Source organism: Suillus clintonianus, assembly GCF_016758775.1.
Source record: "Suillus clintonianus strain FC179 chromosome Unknown DEU56scaffold_9, whole genome shotgun sequence".
NCBI lineage: Eukaryota > Fungi > Basidiomycota > Agaricomycetes > Boletales > Suillaceae > Suillus > Suillus clintonianus.
This window is the reverse complement of record NW_024539233.1, coordinates 89887-111682: the sequence shown is the minus strand read 5'-3', so window position 1 is coordinate 111682 and position 21796 is coordinate 89887. Positions and strand designations below refer to the sequence as shown.

Sequence of the window (21796 nt, the reverse complement as noted above, 5' to 3'; positions counted from 1 at the left end):
AGTTGAAGAAAACACATTTTATTACAGTTCAGCACTAATCTAAGAACAACATAGTTCTATATTGTGTGCAGAGATGAAGCCTGTGAAAGGGATGCTCTGTTCTGCCGCAATGATTGTCCTTGTGTCACCTGTCAAAAGTGCATCAACATACCAGATGACATCCGACAAGCTGTCATGGCTCCTGACATTGCATTCAAGTGAATCATCTGCCACATTGGCGAGCAAAAGGAGCAGCAGCAGCAAGGGCCATAGGATCTATCTATCCTGGGCCACTATCTTTTGTTTGTCATATCAGCCTATCCATTAATTAATGACCGACTGTATAAGTCTAAGCCTCTCATGAACAACTTGTTATCAACTGAGAAAACTAGAAAATCCATTGACCGTGTACTTGCAGGCTATCATGTCATTTTAATGCATTGAATGAATGATAGTTATAAGACCAATGTAATGCATTAACTATTTTAATCCAAACACTAACCCTTGGCAATTCGATAATTTCCCTGGGGAGGCAGTCAATAGCTTTCTTCATGGTTTCAGCATTGTAAGGAAACATGTGGTACCTTCATTTCAAGACAACAGCTGAATTATCCCGTACACCTTTTGAATTATGTGATTGTAAATTCACAGCAGTAGGCCCGGGGCTCTGTGAAAAAGCAGATCAAGATGAATTTGTTCTGACAGCAGATCCGTGGTCCAGCCTGTTGAAAGGGTTGGTAAAGGCTGGTAAAGGGTGCAATCTCACAGCAATTGCAAGACTCATCATGATGCGCCCATGAGTTGTGATCCTGGGCAACTAATCAAGGTTGCAGCAAAGAGTCCCAACTCACCAGCGAGCACATAGCTGTTGGAGCCATCCATAATACTTCGGGTCTATTGTACGTCATTGTGTCACTTTTCCCACCTTGGTGTTGGCACTAAGGTGTGAAAGGGCAATGACTCTTCAATACATGGTTTCCAATTCATATTGAGCAACTGGTTAGTAGTACAATGAGCGCCATTGGCATCGATGTCTATCAGCTCACCATACCACAACCAACACTGGCTGAATTTTGCAAGCTGGTGTCTGGCCCTGAAGAAAAAATAATCTACACAATGCAAACTATCTGACCAGCCTTCAAGAGCTTTCAGGTAAAATCTGATTGCTCATCTATTGTACCTCACTGATCTCGCATAACAGAAGGTCCTTCTTAATCAGGCTCCATAAAATGCTTGCAGGTGAATTTGCTGCACATACCATATTGAGCAACCAATTGGCAAATTGTTCTGGTGAACCATAGTCACGCACATGTGCTACTAAAACAAATATTGACATTGAATAAATGAGCGGAGATTGCTTGCATTTTGTGGTCAGCCATGACTGTTCCTGCTATACTGCATGTTAATTATATGATCATTCACCTCTACAGTATGCTTTTCTATCCTTTTCATGGTCTCTATACGTACATATTCATTACCTATATTTCTCTGACCATTCACTCACTTTCCTGACCTCCCTAGGACTTGTCTAGGTCGACTTATCCCTTACCTTTGTGTTGTGGCTTGTCTGTTTACATTTGTTTACCGTACATCGCCCATATCCCAGAGTCCAGTGCTCCCTGCCTCTTTGGCAACTTACTCTGGACTCTAGGTACTGTATACCTTTACTATACTTGAATACATTGGCAACTTACTCTGGACTCTAGTCCTGATCATCTTTGGTCACTCAGGAGCCTCTAGAAGCGGCCCATTCAGTTCCCATTGCAACAGTCTTTTGGAGGTTATATGAGCAAGAGGCATGGGTCAAGCATGATAAGTCGACGGACCTCTGCTTCATTGCCCTTTCTTGCTTCATGGTTTCCAGTTGCTCTTTCAACATGGCAATGCAACACTTCGCCCTTGCCTCTGTAGAGGTAGGAACTGCTCCAGACCGGTCTGGAAGTTTGAGAGGGTGATGCTGCTCTGGAGTAGACATTGCAGAAGGGAGGGTGTGGATGTGAGGCAAAGTAAAGTGATAAATACAAAGAGTGAGTGACAGAGATGAGGAGTGATGGTGGAGAAAGGTATAGACGGCAGACTAAAGCCCTACCTGAACTGTTATATACTCACTCGCTAAGTGTTGAGACATATAGGGCAATGCCACATGAGGATATGACGAAGGATGCATGACTAGTACTGTTTGGATGAAGCAAGTCTCGCCTCTCAGAATATGGTGCCATGATGTACCAGTGGGACAAATCCTCGTGATGATTGATGGAGGTCTGTCAAGTCAATCCTTTATATCAGTCAAGGGGTATTCTACCCGGTCATGCTTGAGGAGTATAGCTCACCTATTGAATGCCCTACAAATTGGTAAGGTGCTTGCAATATTCCAGAGGATCTGCCGCCGTCATGACTTACACTGCACTTGAGTCAAGTTGCAGTGAGTGTGGCAGCAGAAGTTGAAATTTTAAACCCAAGCACAAGTCAATACATCTGGTAGTGAATGCATTTGTATCCATTCAGATGACAAAACATCGTAAGACATGATGAAAGGACTGCATACGTGCACATGCGGCATGACGGCCCACTTCCTTTGCACAATGATTGATCTGTTCCTTTGACCACAAGCGTGAAGTCCTGCCCTGGCCTTCATGCACTTGCTCTCATGACATGGGATGTCTGCATTGTAAAAATCCTCCTTCCAGTCTTCCTGTGGGGAAACTTTTGGAACCCCAAGCTGCCCCACTCTGGAACTTATGCCTGTGGCATTTCCTGAATTGCGCGGGAATACCATTAGTAAATATACTAACTAGGCCAGGCTGACTTACAATTACGACAAACACTCCCTCCTTGTTGAGATGCCAATTGCCACTCCCCTACGATCACGACACTATATTCCCAATGGTTCACATGAACTCCACGTTGACCATCAACTGCAAATCTACGGTGGGGGAGTGCGCGTGCTCTGAGGATAAGGCACATGCCATCCGTAAGCTCTCGCTAGTCATCCTCATGCCAAGATCGCTGTCCTGGGGCTGGTCCACGAAGCGCGACCCTACACCAGTCCTGAGGACGGTTCTCCTGCGTGGAACATTCCCCGAAAACACTCTGAAGCACTTCCTCTGAAACATTTCATCACCGAACACTTCCCACCTTACACCGCAATTAGGATCGCCAATCACAATTGGCGTCACATCAACTCCTTGGAGTTTTCGTTTGGGTTCTGGGAGACAATGAACCCGTTATTGACCTTGATAACGAAGATTCTGAACACATGGCTCACAGTGCAAGTTTTTTTTGCATTATCAAACTAAGTATACGCTAACTGAAGTTCCTGATCTCAATTCAGACATTATAACCCGACATCGACATGAATGCCGTCAAGGCTATGTTGATTTGGGGCTGGGGAAGATTTGAGACACCTTCATCTCATTTTCTAAGCAGCTTGATCCTGACGTCGACTGTTCCGAACTGGAAGAAGCTGCTATCATGTTTCCCGCCTGGTGGAAAGACTATTATTACACAGCAGTCAATAACGGTGCAGATCTTACTGCCTGGATGAGGTACAAGGCCTGGCACGAGGATGAAATAAGTGACCTCAAGAAGGATCCGACCAAAAGCTACCCTTGGAAGTCGAGTGCATGTCATCCCCGACTGATGGTTGATCACAGGCGCCAGCCATCTAACCTAGAGTGTCTCGATTTGATTCATCTTCATTGAGCCTTCACTTCACCGTTTAACCATACATCATAGGCATACCAGTATGGATGCTGGGGTTTTGTTTCCCCAGACAGGACCATGATATCGGAATGGGTCCGAGGATTGATAGTATCGTTCATACTCTCGTTAAAGGTCGTAAGTCGTGTAATGTACCTGCAAAATTCAAGAATTGTAGATATCTGCATTGTTTGACGACCAAATTGTGCTTGTGACATCTGTGAACACATGGTCACAATGACTAATATCCAACTCTTGAAGGCAATATAATATGTGATCTTTGAGTTTCGGTATAAATCCCTGCATGTTATCATGAGCGAGATGAACCTGATGAACCTTGAGGAGAGAGATGCACCTACTGATACAGCCGGATCATTTTCGTGGTGTCGAAGAAAATTGAAAATATCCAACGGATTGTTGCGGCTAAGCTTTGGAATATATAGTGATGATATTTCATGTCAAATCACACAGGCATGTCAGTCGCTGCATCTATACCATCAGTTTCATATAAATAAGACAACAGTTTATAACACACCTTTTGTCGAGACATGCAACCAGGCCGTCACCACCAGGAAGGGCATAAAGCAGACAGATAAGATGTGTAAATAAGGCCTTCCATGTGCCCAGCTCACATTTGTGCATAAAATCAACAACGAGCATATGAAAAGTATTGAAACCTAGTGGGCCAAGCTTGTCTACAAATGCATTCTCCTCGAGGATTAGGTACATATCAACAATAGCCACAGGCGGCACCCATGACCCTTGGCCAAGGGTCACCTGAACTTGCGAGCCGTCAATGGTATTTCCCCATCCATAAATGAACTCATGGGCTAGATTAAACAAGGCTTTCGGAATGAGACAATGTGTCCACATGATTGTTGCAATTAGAACCCTGAAATGATTATTAGCAGTTCAACAAAAAAGCAAAGATGAAGAAAAACAGCGCACTTTTCTGGGTAATCAGCCGAATAGGTGAAGATTTGGGGAACAACTCTTCTAAGTATTCCATCCGGACACTGAAGTACAATTCCATGACGATAAGCATGAATAACAGCGTCCAGCAAAATTTTCCGACACACATGGAACAACTCTCATCGACAATGTGTCTGCAGGGCCATAATGCCAGTTTTCTTGACGCAATCTGGAAGCTGAAAAAAAAGTCAAATAGGGTTCCACAGCGAAACAGGAGGTTGTTGGCGTACTGAGGGTAAGAATCCTACAAGATGACATGCACCAGATGTGGGTGATGAGCGCACGTACTTGCTCAGATTCCCACAGTACAGGTAAAGAGGCCAGGCCTTGGCTGTTCCAACGTTGGCAAGATGAGTTGTGTCGGAGAATGAGCCCTGCAATCACATGTTCAAATGAGCAGCCAGGTTCTTTTGGCTACTGCCTCTGCAGGTCATCCTGAGCTTCGAGCCACAAATCAGATGTATAAAGCTTGTCGAACACCCGTTCTTTGTGGTTATCGAGAGGATCCTTCCATAAGCGCTTGAAGGGGAAAAGTGGAAAGTGTTGGCTTGAATGTTGGTGAATGCGGAATGGATAACAGCTACACCGGGCGATAATGAAATCCTGGAACTTGAGGTGGGCCCAGATGCAGAGCTCATGAGTGATGATGATGTGTAAGCAGTGTGTTTTATGTCTTGTGCACCAACTCAAATATGATTTGTTTCAATATTGATCCAGACCAAAACTCAATAACATTCCATTTGATGTGACCAAACTCCCAGAGCAGCTTGCCACTACTGACGGACACCACCAGGAAGCACCGCCGGAAGCTCATAATCGATGATGAGCACCTAGTGAAACAGGGTAGGTAGTCTATGCAATTCCAAGAGTATGCCTGCATTTCATCAATCACACCTTATACATTACTCAACCTCACAAACACCCATCACTTGTGGCCCGACAATAATATTGCATGTCTTCCAATCAATCCCCTTGGCCGTATGATGTATGTTGGCACACTGCTGCAAGAACAGTTTTGGCTAGCCATGGTTCCAAACACGTTCTTTCAACAAGATCACCCATCAAATGGAAGTGAACAGTTTACAATTCTTGATGCCCCAACATCTGCCCTCTCACAGCAGCATGCCTTGATGGTTATCATCATTGTCTTTGCATTGGACAATATGCGGCTCCTAGACATCCACTGCATTGAGCATTATTCTGACAGAGGACGAGATGGGGATAACAACAGGCACATAGTTGTCCGTCTGGTAGATGTAAAAAATCTACACGCAGGATTTCGCACAAAGTGGAGAAACCGAGTGGACAGAGCACCCGATGGATGGAAACAGGATAGCTTCCTCCAAAATAATTCCCCTGTCAGTGTAACCATTCGATATGGTCAGAACCAACCACTCCTCATCAGTGGTGCCTTTGATATCAAACTCCCAATGCATGATCAATAATTGAACAGGCGCTAATGGCCCCCCAAGATCAAGTAAGTCGTTCTTTCGTTAGTGTTTAATCAAATACTAAAGCAAAGCAGCAATTATGCTGTGTTTCTCCCCCATGAGAGCTACACGAGCCAAGCGTGACTAGGAAACCCTGCGAATCAAGTCAGGTGCATAATCAGTTATATTGCTAGCAGCACCTCCAAATGGAATATTGCAGCTATATAGATGTGGAAGAGTGGTGTGATGTTCCAGAACAATATCTCCTCAATATGCATGAGGTGCTCTACGATAAACCTGAATTGATGAAGCCCGAGAGGAGGTCGACCTCCACAGCCTACCGCTACTAGATATGAAGGCTGTGAAATCAATGTTTACAGTGAAGAGGGATTTAGAGTTCCACGGCGCAGGCTACATCATTCAGTAACTGTGGTTCACAGCTGTTTGCCTCTGCAGACTATGACAAAGTTGAAAACACTCAGAATAGTGTCCCATTCTACGTACATGCTGTTGCAATGGGAATTGAATGGGCCGCTTCTAGAGGCTCCTGAGTGACCAAAGATGATCAGGACTAGAGTCCAGAGTAAGTTGCCAATGTATTCAAGTATAGTGCGATGTATGGTAAACAAATGTAAACAGACAAGCCATAACACAAAGGTAAGGGATAACTCGACCTAGACAAGTCCTAGGGAGGTCAGGAAAGTGAGTGAATGGTCAGAGAAATATAGGTAATGAATATGTACGTATAGAGACCATGAAAAGGATAGAAAAGCATACTGTAGAGGTGAATGATCACATAACTAACACATGCTGTGGCCTTTACCAAGGATATGGGAAATGTACAATCTTGTGGCCTCATGACTAACTTCAATCAATGCTTTGCCCTCATTGACAATCCCATGCGCCCCTCATCTTCAAGATGATGATGCTAATGAAAATAATTCCCTTGCTGGCGATGGTCCTGATGTCAATGGCGAAAATAATCCCCCACATCTTGGCTCCTCCTTGTTGCATGGCATCAACTGCCAGGTATATAATGAACTGTCCCACAGAGTTCAAGATGAGGCCAAGTTTCACCCCGTTCAACTGGGGATGATATCTACCGCAATGGCTGGTACCACCGCCAAAAAAATCAGTGGTCAGCGCCGCTGGCAACGCCGGCTGGACCAGTGCAACATTGGACTTCCTCATGAACACTTTGTTGACAATGTGTGTGGGGATCACCAACCACAGGCACTGCGATTTGAAAATACCTATACACTTGACATACACCGACCGTTGTATGACAATCAAAATGGAAGGTAGGAGTCACATATCTCAATACAGTTGTTCAGCACCTAAAAGATCCACAGAGACATATATGAGCACATCATAACCCCACTTCTGACAGCTTGGAGTCACCCTATGGTGTTGCAGCTAATCAAAGATACCATGGTGGTTTTAAACCAGATGTAATATTCCCTTCATTCTTTCCCTATTCTCACTTACCCCTAGTATTTGCTATAGCGAATCCCTTATTTGTTTGCATGGGCTACATATCTTCTGACAACACTTATTAATGCATTGTGGGAAGCTCACCGGCCGGGATTGCATCAAAGCAAATGCAGTGTTAGACCCTTGTGTCATTGAAGTCATGTCTATGCTGGAATGCAGCCTCGATTATGCTCACACAGGAAACACCCAAGTTTTGTGCAGGCGGCTGATGAATGCATCACTTGTCACTGGCAAAATTGTTGTTAAACATGATGGATGACCGGTAGATCAGCAGACGCGCTGTCCACTCACGTCATCTCCTCGGTCGCAACAATTGACGTATGGCAAGGATCACTATAAGGTGGGCACACTTGCAAATCATTCATAATGATAAAGCGATGCTGATTCACTTCAACCATCAGGCCTATGAAGCTTGCTTCACAATCTGTCATGCCATCAAGAATTTTCCAAATGCAGCAAATACCCAACCTCTCAATGCAAATCGCATGTTATGCTGCAGTGGTGACTTGATGACAGGCGTCGTTGATAGTGGAAAGGTGGTACTGTGGGAGAGGGGTATAGGGGATTCAGAAGCACCAATTACATTGATGGAATTGTGTGCAGAATTCAGAGTGAGGTTGTTTTTGTGGGAAAGACCAGCTGTAGCATTGTGGGTATGGATAGCACTCCACATGTTCCGAACATCTTTGTAGTTGTAGAGGGTGAAAGACTCTGAATCCTGCTTTGAGCGATGCAAAAGGTTGATCAGCCAGTCAATTTGAGGCTGGCTAAGGGCAGCTTCATGAGCAAGTTCAGCTGCCTCGAAGTCCAGGCGAGATTGAAATGGCACCCAAGGTTGTGTATCGGGAAATGGTGGGTCTTCCAAAATGTCGCGCTGAAACATCGAGAATGTTCGTGTTTGCGCCAGGATTCCAGAGTTGGGGTGATATTCACACTGGAATATCATCAACATTGTGCCAAGTTGCTTGATGCTCTGAGCCATCTACAGACGGTTCATATGGTGAAGGCACACAATGAATATCTATAAAACAGCTGCTGCTAGTCATAACATCAAAGACAAAGATTTAGTCACTCACCTTCATCCTCGACATCCATGGCAGGCTCGTTGGCGATGCATCCATTCAAGCTCTCCACCTGTTGATTCAGATTGTCAGCTTGCTCAGCTGCACGATGTGCATCGACTGGGACATTAACTGTGATTGAGATCACTTCTTGGTCTCACACTAAGTGGCACCCCAGACACCACCCCAGGCCAACATGTTCAATGGCGTCACCAATCGCCCTTCATACATCTAATAAAACCTTAAAAACCCAGAAAAAACATCATCTAGATACTAACTTTTACAGAAAATGGTGCCGCCCAAGGCACCTGAGAAGAAAAATCCAAAAGACAACAGAACCCTCCAGTCACCCGAAACACTAACAACACAAGAGGCTCGATGCTACAGGATGACATAGAATCCTTACCAGGCGCCATGACCAATGCTGAATCGGCACTGCAACAAATCGCTCCTTCAACAACCCCATCCCACGTGTAGTTCAGTAGCAGCCGCTCACCTCCCCCCCACTATTGACCAGGCATTAGCACAGGCATCGTTAAGAGCCAAGCAAATCCTTCTAGACCCAACGCCAGGATACACACTCTTTCCCACAGATACCACGAACTCCTCCATTGCCAAGAAAATTTCCAACATCCTCCTCATCATATGCAATGAGAACACTCCCAAAGGCACTGTGCGTGCGATCCAACGTCTACGGAATGGAGGCATTATAGTGAAACTGGACAATGAAGCGCTAGCAGGATGGCTACGTGGTCCCACAGGCCAACTAGCCCTACAATCACAGTTCGCGTCATCCAATTCCTACCCATCACATATGAAATAGACCAAGAGGACTTCCCAAGGCTCATTGAGAATGAGAACAACCTCCCCCCCAAAGACGCTCACGAGAACAATGTACCACATTCGCACTCCACACACCAGACAATCCACCCTGAAATTCCCATCCACTCTGCAACCATCCAAACCAGCACTCCTCAATCAGAACATTGCCAACCTACATCCAACAGCAGAAGACCACATGCTCTGGCTTGGCGATTTCAACCGACATCACCCAACGTGGGAGGACCTACACAACTGGCATCTTTTTAACTATACCTCCTGTTGTCCACTCATTGACTTAATTGCTGATTATGGCATGGTGCAGTGACTCCCAGCGGGAACCTCAACTCTTCAAGCCACCTGTACCGGAAATTGGACGCACCCAGACAACTCCTTTGGCACAGAAGGTGTCATTGACACAGTGATCTCTTGCTCGACCGAGCCCTCCCGCAGAGGACCCAAGACTGACCACCTGCCAATCCTCCTCAAAATCAGCCTCGAAGTCCCATGAACGGACACCACCCCACGTCTCAACTGGCGCGATGTCGACTGGTCAGTATTTAAGGAGACCCTAGCAACCAATCTGAGCCCCTTCCCACCCACCCTGCTCGGCTCAGAGGAAGAATTTCAGACGTCGGCTCGAAGACTCACCCAGGCCATCACATTGACAATGGAAGTATGCGTCCCGCAATCTAAACCCTGCCTGCACTCGAAAAGGTGGTGGACCAGTACATCTCCTCAAAGCCCAGCGACAGCGGTAAATCATGCATCCCAACCATACTAACCAAGCACCCCAATGGTTCGACAATGGAAGCCTCCACTAACATGGAGAAAAGTATAGTAATAGCTGAAGCCTTCTTCCCTCCCCCTCCCATTGAAGATTCTGTCCCCGCTGACTTCCTCTACCCAGACCCAGGGCCCACATGGCATCAAGAACATTGTATTCAAGGAATGTGCAGCCCTACTAACACCCTATCTAGTCTACCTCTTCAATGTGGTCTTCACGTTTTGCACCTACCATGAACCTTGGAAGAGATCCACAATGGTGGTACTACGCAAACATGGCAAACCCTCCTACCCAACACCCATTTCGGAGGCTGCCCAGGACGCTCCACAACCAATTCACTCCACCTTCTCGAAGACACCATCAAGAACGCTTGGAGGGCGCACAAGGTAGTATCGGTCCTCTTTTTGGACATTGAAGGCGCGTTCCCAAACACCGTCACCAAGAGACTGATCCACAACATGCGTACTCAACGCCTACCTCGCGAGATCATCAACTTCACCAAACACATGCTCACCGGACGAAAAATGCAACTACACTTTGATGGCTTCACCTCAAATTGGATCGACATCAACAATGGAATAGGACAGGGTGATCCCCTCTCAATGATTTTATATATTATTTATAGTGCTGACTTAGTGGACATCATTCAACCTCAACGAGGGTGCAAATCTATTAAAGAACTAACTCTTCCCTGCCCACAACAGAGTCCAGCAGATGAACCAGCATTGCCTTGAGCAGCTCCAGGACATCAATTTTCATTATGATGCTCTTCAAGCATGATCGCTGCAGAAACAAGGACCAGTGAATCTTCAAGGAGCTCCCTGTGGACAGCAAAATTGACTTATTGGAACAAAAGTCATGCTCCTCCAAAATCTCGGCGACGGCCTGGCTAATGGCTCTGGTGGACATGTAGTTGGTTTCTTCAAACTGGGTCAAGCAGATTGCCATCACACTGGCCACAAAGTTGGCCTCCTTCGCCACATCATAGTCAACGACCAAGACTACCCCATTGCTACATAGCATCTCGGGCAGAGATGAGACACTTAACCAACCTCTTCCATTGGTAATGAATAGTTGGTTTCACAGGTGAAAATGTAGCTATGCACTCATTTGTTTTTGTGTTGCAGACACTTTGTAAAAAATTGTATTGATCAAGGTGTGACAGTAAACACTACTAGGTATGACTTTTGATGGTTATAGTACCCCCTGCACTTTGAAGAGCCCAATTAGTCAGTTTATCCTGTAAAACCTCATACAAAGAATGAGGAAAACACCATACATTACCTATGCACCCTGGAGTCTGATACCCCAGGCGCAGGTGTCCACTCTCCTATACTGTGGTATAGTGCATCTGCCATTACAATGATACCTTCTTCCACTGGGTGGCACCTTGAAACAGATAAACTACTCATGCTAGTGCTTGATTTCATCATCAGTGACACACTCAGCAGCAGCATCAACACTAAATCTGACACCGACATCACACCTCCTCCATCTTTCGAGTCTGCAGTGTTGCAATGGGAACTGAATGGGCCGCTTCTAGAGGCTCCTGAGTGACCAAAGATGATCAGGACTAGAGCCCAGAGTAAGTTGCCAAAGTATTGGAGTATAGTAAAGGTATACAGTACCTATAGTCCAGAGTAAGTTGCCAAAGAGGCAGGGAGCACTGGACTCTGGGATATGGGCGATATATGGTAAACAAATGTAAACAGGCAAGCCATAACACAAAGGTAAGGAATAACTCGACCTAGACAAGTCCTAGGGAGGTCAGGAAAGTGTATGAATGGTCAGGGAAATATAGGTAATGAATATGTACGTATAGAGACCATGAAAAGGATAGAAAAGTGTACTGTAGAGGTGAATAATCATATAACTAACACATAACTAACACTTACCTTGCATGGGAGAGCATCACTGGATGCATGGATTGCAGGCTTGCTTGCAAATAGCCATGCCTGAGGCATGGCTTGTGTACTGGTAGTACATTGCAGAGCAGCAGATGTAGTTGTTTCCCATTTGAATGACATTGCTTCTGTTCCTGCATGATCATGATTGCTGGTGTCATTTCTCTTTCCTCAATATGTGATTTTATTTATGGCCATTCGCAGAACACTAGGCAGGAGTCAAACACATACATACATTCGGCAATACATTGGACCACAGAGTTTCACATTAGATGGTGGTCAAGGTTGTCTGACTTTTCAACGCAAGTGACAATCCTCAAATATTGACTACAACATTCTTTGTCAGATGCCCCGAGCTCGAGCAGAGTAGGTCTCCTTTTCTGAGCCACTGTCAATAACTGCCACCAACCTAATATACGAGTAAAGCAAAGATTATTCATTCCAAGTGGCCTATCCCGCTGTTCAAACACCCTGATAGTGATCATGTAGCATGTGGATGGGGTCCACACCGTCACACAAGTATCACAGTAATTATATGAAAACCTTGATACCACTGAATGCTGACTCGCCCACAGAACCCCTTACCAGATAACGAATCTGCGAAAATGTTTCTCATCTCCTCCCAAATAATTGGCAGACTAATGGAGTTGAAGGAGCACCAGATTCACATTGTTGAATTTTTGAATCCAGATGGAGCTCATGTTGCCAGTAATGACCTAGAACTACTTGAGAGGAGATGTGATGGATCCCTAGTCTCCATACCAGAATCTTGGATGTTCCCCTCCTTCACCCACTTATACTTCATTGCCTCAGACGACAGAGTTTATGAAGTATGTTTTGGCAATCACATTATTTCCACCATTTCCTTCCCGCGCTTGGGTACAGTGGTGATGCATGACACATTGGCATTGCAAAGTTGATTATCTACTGTTACATATCTGCCACTGGTATTTGTACATCCTTCTCTTGAATAGACTGTACACATGCATCTAATCCTCTGGCAAACATCGGTCAAGGTATGGCCAAAATGGAAAATGTCAGTCAAGATATGCCCAAAATCCAAAACATCGGCCAAGATATCCCTCAAACGGCCAAGATCTTGACCAATGTTTTTGATTTCAGTCATATCTCAGCCGATGTTTTGGATTTCAGGCATATCTTGACTAATGTTTTTGACTTCAGTCATATCTAGGCTGTTTTGGTCATATCTTTGTGCTAGCTAATTAAGATTGTACTCTTCATAATAACCATCCACATAATGCATCAACCTGCCATTGCTCAACCCTCTTGTGCAGACATGGCTGGATGTGATGCATCCATGGCTAACTCTAATATTAGTATCACATATCACAGTTCAAATTGAGCCTTTCCAAGACTAATCAAAGCCTAATATCAGGTATGTATGTTAGTTATATGATTATTCACCTCTACAGTACACTTTTCTATCCTTTTCATGGTCTCTATACGTACATATTCATTACCTATATTTCCCTGACCATTCATACACTTTCCTGACCTCCCTAGGACTTGTCTAGGTCGAGTTATTCCTTACCTTTGTGTTATGGCTTGCCTGTTTACATTTGTTTACCATATATCGCCCATATCCCAGAGTCCAGTGCTCCCTGCCTCTTTGGCAACTTACTCTGGACTATAGGTACTGTATACCTTTACTATACTCCAATACTTTGGCAACTTACTCTGGGCTCTAGTCCTGATCATCTTTGGTCACTCAGGAGCCTCTAGAAGCGGCCCATTCACTTCCCATTGCAACAATGTAATGGATGGGGTATATGCAGCAGGCATACAAAGCATGTCATCAGCATACTATGTATTAATTGCCTCTGTATGCAAACATGACTGTAGGTTACATATGCATAGCAAACTCTAATATCAGCATCACATCTCCCTGATGAAACAAACCTTTTGAAAGACTGATTGGGGCCTAATTTTGGGTGTTCAATGATGGCATGAGAGACTATTTTACATCACAGTTTATTCTGGTTTAGTAGTGGGGGATCTCAGGCTCCCTTGACTTTAATCATCACATACCATTCATTGGCTTTAGCACATGATGGGCTCTAAAAGGCAGGAATAGACTCCTACCAGCAATATTCATGTGGTGGAATGGAAGAAAATAGTTCAGATGAGGAAAACAACAGGGAAATGGATAGAGAGACCCAAACCTGAGTCGGGTAGACAATATATCCATGGTAGAGTGTGCATAATCATGATGGGCGAGTCTTCTGTGTAAATGTTGTGCTGTCATCCTGTGATCCAAGACATCACCTGCTATATTAAGACATCCACAGGATTGCTGCATTCCCATCTGATTTCTTGTTGGCACAAAAAAAACGGCAAGAGAGTCTAACAGGTCATGTGAACAAAATTCTACGACACACGCCTACCAGAGCAGATGCTCACTCTTGCCTGCTCAGAATCTTCTACTGCCTGTCGACTACCTCCCTGCTGACACTATCCAATCAGAAACTCCACATTACCTAATTGTCTGTCTCGAGCATTTCCTTACTGATGCCTAGCAAGTTTGGCTGCTGTCTAGATGGGACCAGCTCATGGCCACTGACCCCCAGCATTTGCTGAAGCACAACACTAATTAATCCACTAGCAAAAGCTATCACTTTGGACTGTGGGAGGTCATGTGAATCTCATTGCCAATCTGAAAAGACAAAAGAAACCATCAATAACTTACTACAATTCCTCAAAAGTTACATCACTCACAAAATTGGCACAGCATTTAAGGAACATGCTTCCATTCAGTAGAAGTGTATGTATGTTAAAGTATGTCTGTTATTATTATTATCCTACAACAAATTGCTCACATTTTTGATTGTTCTAGAGCAAACACAAGTGTGATGGAGCTTTTGACTCATAATCATGGTGCTTGGCACAGTCTATTCATGGGTGGCCCCTTCTTCAATGTTGTGGCCAAAGAAGTAGGATCAAGTGTGACCCATATAGACTGTAATAATGACAAGGCAGTTTATGGCTTTCTGTTTGCTGTTGGAGATTGGGAGGGTGGTGAATTCTGTGTGCCCCAACTCAGCATCAAGATTCCAGTGCGTCCTGGGCAGATACTGGCTGTCCTAGCCATGTTCTTGCTTACTTTGGCAGAGTCAAAAGGTTGCAGCAGCTAAACAGTTGTAAATGCACCAATGCAAACACACCGTGTTCCTCACAAGTATGCTCCAGCAGTACATGTGTATCAGCAAGAGGGTGATCTTCTACAAGAGTGTGCCGTCGCATGACACCCAGGTGGGTATTGTGAGTGTTTTTGCCTCTGCCTGATCTATGGGTACATGGCAGATGTCATGTGAAAGAAGAGAGAACATTTTGTATGTGTTCATGTCCGTTTTCGTGATGTAATCTAAAATATCGAACACTGCCGCTTTCACACTCTTCCCAGACAATATGCATTTTAAATCATGGTTGTGATGACAAAATGTAAGGATCTTGGGATTGGAAAAGTTCACTTTGCCATCTAGACACTTAAAAATGATGGAATTGGAGGCTGTGTCAAAGTTTGAGTGTTCAAAAACTTCATGAGGAAACAAGAACCAACACTTGTTCTCATTACCATACTTGTGACAGACCACTGTCATGCATGTAACAAAGATCATGCATTGATATTCAACAAAATAAGGGTATACTAGTCAAAAAGCTTCACATTAGACTAATTACTCTATTTTGAGGCAAGTGAAGTCAAAAGTGGCAGAAAGCTCAAGTTTTGTTTACTCCTGTTTACATTTATCTTTGTTTGTTGACTTTCTTGGTTTGGCTTTCTTATTGCGAGGGAGCTTATTTCTTAGCTCATTTCAGTGGACGACTGCTTGTTGTCTTCCTCAGATGACTCAGACGAATCTGATCCACTTGGATCTCTATCTGGTCTTAGGTCAAATCCCATGGCTCATTTCATAGAGCTACCAGTGGGTAGGACAGATGAAGCTCGTTGGTATTTGGAGCTCAACACTTCAGGCTTCTCTCTTTTCGCCTTGGGTTTATCAACATCAGGAAAAAGGGTTTTTGCACTTTTTATCTTTAGAAGCACATTATTCATGTAGAGACATATGCACATATAGTACTATATGTGGTAGTATGGCAAAAACCATTTTTCCTGACAAAAGACCGGCTGAGCTTGAGAGTTAATGGTTCTTAGTGCTGGGTCTTGGACACTTGTTATTGTTGATCAGTGACCCTCCACAAGTCTCTTACAAGCTTCTTCCTCTCGCGTCTGGCTTCTAATTATGAGTTTATCAAGTTCCTGGACCCTGTCCTGGAATTCACTCATGATTTCAGTTTGTTCGGTGAATTCTACTTTCGCCTGTTTGCTGTGAGAAAGTAAACTTGAGTAGTCCGTAGGAAGAGACTACTGATCCGGATGAGTGCGAGTGTGGATGCTTGTCCCAAGGGGATTGCTACTGAAAGATACTCTCTGTGATAAATGCGAAGGAATCAAGCCTATGGGCTTATGATCTATGCAATGTATGCGAAGCCAATCGCTACACCTCCCCTCCCCTCAACTCCACCGTGACAGAGATGCTGCACAACCGTCTTGACAACAAAGATAAGGACCCAGACCTTTATCTCTCAATGCATTCATGACCAAGTGTTTGACAGCATGGAGTTTCAAAGATCCTATCAAAGTCAGGGATCACAAATGGTGTCATGTTCAATCAGTTGTATATTTCATCTGGGTAAAAGGAGAGGAAGATAAACCAATTGATATGCGCAATGGAAAGTCAGAGGACAGAGCGCGTGGTGTAAGTTGTCTTGCGATCATTATGCGCATTGGTATAACTAAGTTTTTGCAGACCTTGCTGCCGGAGATACACACAGACAATGTTACAAAGTTGCTCAACCGAGGAATGGAAAGCATGAGAGATCTTTTTCTCAAATTCCAGAAGGACCTGGACATTAAGTCCGCCATTGATCATTCCGCTCTGGACAAGTTCGTCATCCCACCGTTCCCCGTTGACTGGGCCCTCAGCATGTTCAGAGTCATGGCTGTGGTGGACATAACTGCCCATCTGTGCTCAGTCAACTGGCATGAGATGCATTTCGGAAGCGCTAAGCGCATCCGTGATTTGTCTTATGCGCCTTCGGAATCGGAGTGTGATGGTAGTGGCTCGTCCAAGTGTACACGTGCCAGTGTGAGCACCTCAACCATCCCTTACAAGTCCCTTTCCACACCTGTGGTGAGCAGCAGCAAGTTGATGGCTACCGCGACAAGCAAGTCATCATCTAAGGCCAAGTCTGAGCTCTCGAAGGCCAAGTCTAAGGATCGCCGCAGCAAGCATGCGAGGACTTAGCACACTTCAGAATTGCATTTGAGAGATATGGAAGGGCCGTTGGCTAGCAGGATCAAAAGAGGGGGCTGAAATCATCAATGTGTTGCTGTCCTGGTCAGAGGTTTTGCCAGCACAACTGTCAAGATTTTCCAGTGCTTGCGACTGCTCCAGCGGGTCAACTTCTTGGAAGCCGATAGTAGCCCGGCTAGGCACACTCACCTCTGAGTTGGGGCCATATTGGAGCAGGGGGCGTTAAGTGTGACTACCATGTGCCTTTGACATCAGGAGGGCACTCATTTTCAAGTCCCACCCCTGGGTTTTGAAGCTCTTTGCAAGGGGGATTTCCATTTCCTGGATCATGAAAAAGTTAGTGGTACTTGTCAGAAATAGTAAATAGAAATGGAGGACCTACTGACTTAAGATACCAACATGTGAGGTGCAATGGGGTGTACATCTCACACCTGCACAAGGGGGCTGACAAAGTTCCCGTGAACCTAGTGACTGTGGCTTTGAGATTGTTAAGTGCTTCAAGTAGCCAGACTGGTCTAACTTGGACAAATTTGGAAGGAGAAACAAGGAGTTTAAAATTTCATATATGGTGGTGATGCTGGTTTGATCACAGTCTGCAGACCAGTCAGATCAATGAATACTTGACTATGAGACAGCTTGCAAAGGAACCGGACCTATCCAAAGTGCTGTAATAAACTAAGCTAGCTAACTATATAAACCAGTTGTGATGGCACTAATGCGAATGGTGCTTGTAATAAAGGTGGAGACAGGTCCCAATGTGGGCCATCCATCTGTAATCACATACAGTGCTTGCATTCCCATTGAGGACTGCATCTGTGCAAAACACTCATCACCCACCCACCTCTTTTGGGAGCCATCTCATAGTCAACTGTTCATTTGAATACCCCATTGGCAGCCGTCTGGCGGGTGAGTGCTGGATTAAGTGGTCAACAAACCCACAAGCTCTTGTTTATTGTATGTATAGCACTTATGAGACATGTGTATTGTATGTGTAAGGAAAGCAAAGCTATCTAGAGGTGGCAATGAAACATCAATCAGCCAATTTGGGCTGAGTTGTACAGTTCATGACCAGTCCGCTTCTTCCATACCTACACTGGCTTAAGCTTAGTTTATCCAAACAACAATCTTTTAGCTCATATCCCCCCTCTTTCTGCACAATGGTTTCATCACTACATCCCCACCACTTCAGACACTTCAGTATGTCGATCATCCCGTAAAAATGCAGCAATTCATTCAAACTATCGACCAAATTGCAACACTCCGACTTCTAATAATCCCTCTCATCAATCCTACGGCAATGAAAGCCATTGCTTTGCTGAAAAACCTGATGACCTTAGGTGTTATCATAAACTACTCATAGACCGAGCCCAGTATCTCATTGTATCTGTTCACATTCAATCACCGTCTATCACTGGTGAAGATCACAATCCAAAGGTCCACCGTCATCACTAGCTTGAGCAATGGGATTGTCAACAATGGTTATGATTCTGTGAGGGCCTCTTGTGTGCGCTACCATCCATGACCACTGGCTGGCCATATGACTCCATCTACCATGCCTAATCTTGGAACACTATTGGACAGCTCCTCTCAGGGAGTCTCTCTCAGGACTTTCTGCCATCTTGTGTGACTTGGGCTTGTGTTTAATTGCAGTATTGGAACCTCACAGTACACCCAGGCAGGTTATTCCTTCATGCCCAAGGAGCCATTTTACGAGAAGCATCATTCTCTCTTCTTCTTCTTGGTGCAGTCTCACAACCTCGCTATGGTTGACAACAAAGGTAGGATAGCTTGGAACATTCTGGGAATCAAGGAATTCCTCAGACACTCATTGTGAGTCTGGGAGCCTTCATACCACTTGCTCTTTATAGTCACTCACATCTCGTGTTGAGGAACTCAGTTCGTTGACCATCAGATCAGCAATGCCAATAGGCATTGTAATCTCTTCATGGGAGGCAAGGAGATGTTTGTGCTCACTGTCTATAGTAAGAAGACGGGCATCACAGATAGAGACTCATGCACTCCTGGCTTCGTGCCAAAGGACATTTGCTTTCTGGGTCCTCGAAATGCTGGGAGGTGGCTTATGAACCAATGAAGCCATCCTGGCTAGGGTTGCATATCAGAAGGAGTCAGAGTGTCTGTACAGAACGTGAGTGGCCCCTCAACCTTTGAATTATTGCACAAACATCATTCTCATTAAATGTCCTGTATTTCAGGTATTTCTGTGTGGCTGAAGGCCAGAGAATCACTGCTGCAAAGTTTTCCGACAACATCCAACATTGGAATCTAGAATACTTCAACTATCGATGAGGATTGAGATATATCTGTCAAGGCATGATCACCATGGGACGGGAATTCATACCCGCAGACCATTCTTATGATGAAACTGACAACATCCTCTCCAAGTCTGCCGACCACTGCACTGCCATGGACCATAGCCACTATACTGTAGCTCAAGGGGCAGTACCTCGACTTTCTAATATAACAGCATATGCAAGCACAGATGGTTGGGCGATTAGTGGCCAATGGAACCACCCTAGAGTCCATTGGCAATTTGGTCAAGAAAACCACCTCCAGCGCTCTTCAATCATTCTTCAAGAATGACTTCTCGACCATGTTGAAGGACATGGTCTCTGTGCTCTTGCTCCACCTCCTAGGCAGCAAATCATCCATTTTTTCCTGGCACCCTGTAAGTCAAATATCATGCTCAAAACTTGAAGTTGACTTGTCTAACACTTCATAAAGATTACTAAAGGAATGTCCAAGGACCTGCATCAGGCCATTTTTGCTACAGTCATGTTGTGTGCATGGACTTCAGTTCCTACGCTATTGAAAGCAGAAGCAAGCCCCTATTTTAAAATGGTGGACGTCAAAAATTATATCAGTGGTAACTACATTCTCAAATTTTTTAATATATCTTATTGCTACTTATGCAATAGAGGCTCAACAGAAGAATCCAGCCATCTTATCTTTGAACACTGAGATTGGGGCACATGGACATATCTGACTAGTATTGTTGTGGAAAAAGTACTGCTTTGGGTATCTTGTGCAAGCAAATATTCTGGATCCATTTCTTTCATTATTCTTTACATGCACTGTCCTGCTACCATGTCTACATAGTGTATTAATTCTACAGCACAGGAATGTAATGCTGCTCATTCCTCTGCTGTAAGTGGTTGTGCATGAGGTTGTTGTGGTTGCATATCATTCACTGGTACATATCTGATTTGTCAATGAGTTATTAGATTATTCTGGGAGAATTATGACTATGGTATATGTGTGGCTTTGAGGAAGAGATTCACAACTCTATTCTGTAGTATTACCATTATGATAAGTGGCACCGATGCAGGTAGCCAATAATAGATCTGGCTGCCCCTATAAGCAGATAAATTTTCAGGACTGAATCAAGCATCTATCTCTCTTTCACCTTCAAATTGAGCACAGTTTTTGGTGGTGGTGAATTCAAGCAAATTAGTAGTGCACACAAATTACACCACCCCTCCCTTGATTACAGTTATATAGTGGCATTGACATTTATAGTGGTATGTTTGTCACACACCACACTTTACTATAAGCTTTTTGCATCAAAATTTTGGTGGATCTTGTGGAATTCATACAAGATGATATATTTGTAGCAATAGTAGCTAAAAATGTTGTAGATACTTCTGCAATTTTTGGTTTTGTTCTTGAATGTTCACAATTTCAGGACCCAACCTGCAATATGTTGAGATCCAACTGTGAAAATAATAAGTACATTGGTATAACCTCTATAAGCAATACTGTTCTATTTCACCAGTGATAAAAAAAGTAAGTACATGCATGCATGTCTCCATGTTCCATGCCTCACCAAACATTGAGAAATTTTCACTGTTGTACTTGTTATGTAATTATTTTTACTTATGGCATTGAAGTGCACTAAGAACACGAAGAAAGCTAGATACTTAGTTGCTCATAGTTTCATTATTTCCTCCACTAACCATGAGTAAGACAAGTGTCTGTGAATGGTGTAGTTAGTTATTACAACTTAACAATTATAACAACTTCACTTGCTGAGTACTAGGTTAATTTGTCTAATAAAACTTTTCCTATATTCTTCAATATAATGTTTGAATATCCTTAATCCTAACATACTCCTGCCCGCGTCGATCTGATGCTTCACTTCCTGGATTTGCACCTTGACTTCCTGTGTCTGAGACCGGACTTCAGTATTGTTCACTTCAGCCGCCTCTTTTGCCTCTCTTGCAGCCTTCTTGGCCTCCTCTGCAGCCTGTTCTGCAGCCTGTTTTGTTTCATTGGCGATTTCAGTGATGTGGCCCACAAA

General features: G+C 44.2%; 5 protein-coding genes across 5 annotated transcripts; 2 read left to right on the top strand and 3 right to left on the bottom strand.

Annotated features, from left to right (window-relative positions):
- Window positions 1-1701: 1701 nt before the first annotated feature.
- DEU56DRAFT_908419 (uncharacterized protein) lies at window positions 1702-1954 on the bottom strand (the record flags this gene model as incomplete). The annotated part of the gene is made up of 2 exons (XM_041356999.1): window positions 1702-1750; window positions 1806-1954. 2 exons carry the CDS (start codon window positions 1952-1954, stop codon window positions 1702-1704), a joined length of 198 nt encoding a protein of 65 aa, XP_041212860.1.
- Window positions 1955-7977: 6023 nt separating this feature from the next.
- Window positions 7978-9343, bottom strand: DEU56DRAFT_908418 (uncharacterized protein; the record flags this gene model as incomplete). Its single annotated transcript, XM_041356998.1, has 6 exons — window positions 7978-7998; window positions 8038-8508; window positions 8561-8595; window positions 8651-8755; window positions 9042-9070; window positions 9132-9343. The coding sequence occupies 6 exons, from the start codon at window positions 9341-9343 to the stop codon at window positions 7978-7980; spliced, it is 873 nt and encodes a 290-aa protein (XP_041212859.1).
- Window positions 9344-15060: 5717 nt separating this feature from the next.
- On the top strand, window positions 15061-15297 carry DEU56DRAFT_728262 (uncharacterized protein; the record flags this gene model as incomplete). Its single annotated transcript, XM_041348036.1, has 1 exon — window positions 15061-15297. The coding sequence occupies one exon, from the start codon at window positions 15061-15063 to the stop codon at window positions 15295-15297; it is 237 nt and encodes a 78-aa protein (XP_041212858.1).
- A 180-nt stretch (window positions 15298-15477) lies between these two features.
- Window positions 15478-15753, bottom strand: DEU56DRAFT_719942 (uncharacterized protein; the record flags this gene model as incomplete). The annotated part of the gene is made up of 1 exon (XM_041347669.1): window positions 15478-15753. A coding segment is annotated over one exon (276 nt), but the record flags the coding sequence as incomplete, so codon positions are not given.
- Window positions 15754-16758: 1005 nt separating this feature from the next.
- Window positions 16759-17469, top strand: DEU56DRAFT_752451 (uncharacterized protein; the record flags this gene model as incomplete). The annotated part of the gene is made up of 2 exons (XM_041349641.1): window positions 16759-16920; window positions 16972-17469. The coding sequence occupies 2 exons, from the start codon at window positions 16759-16761 to the stop codon at window positions 17467-17469; spliced, it is 660 nt and encodes a 219-aa protein (XP_041212856.1).
- Between the last annotated feature and the right edge of the window lie 4327 nt (window positions 17470-21796).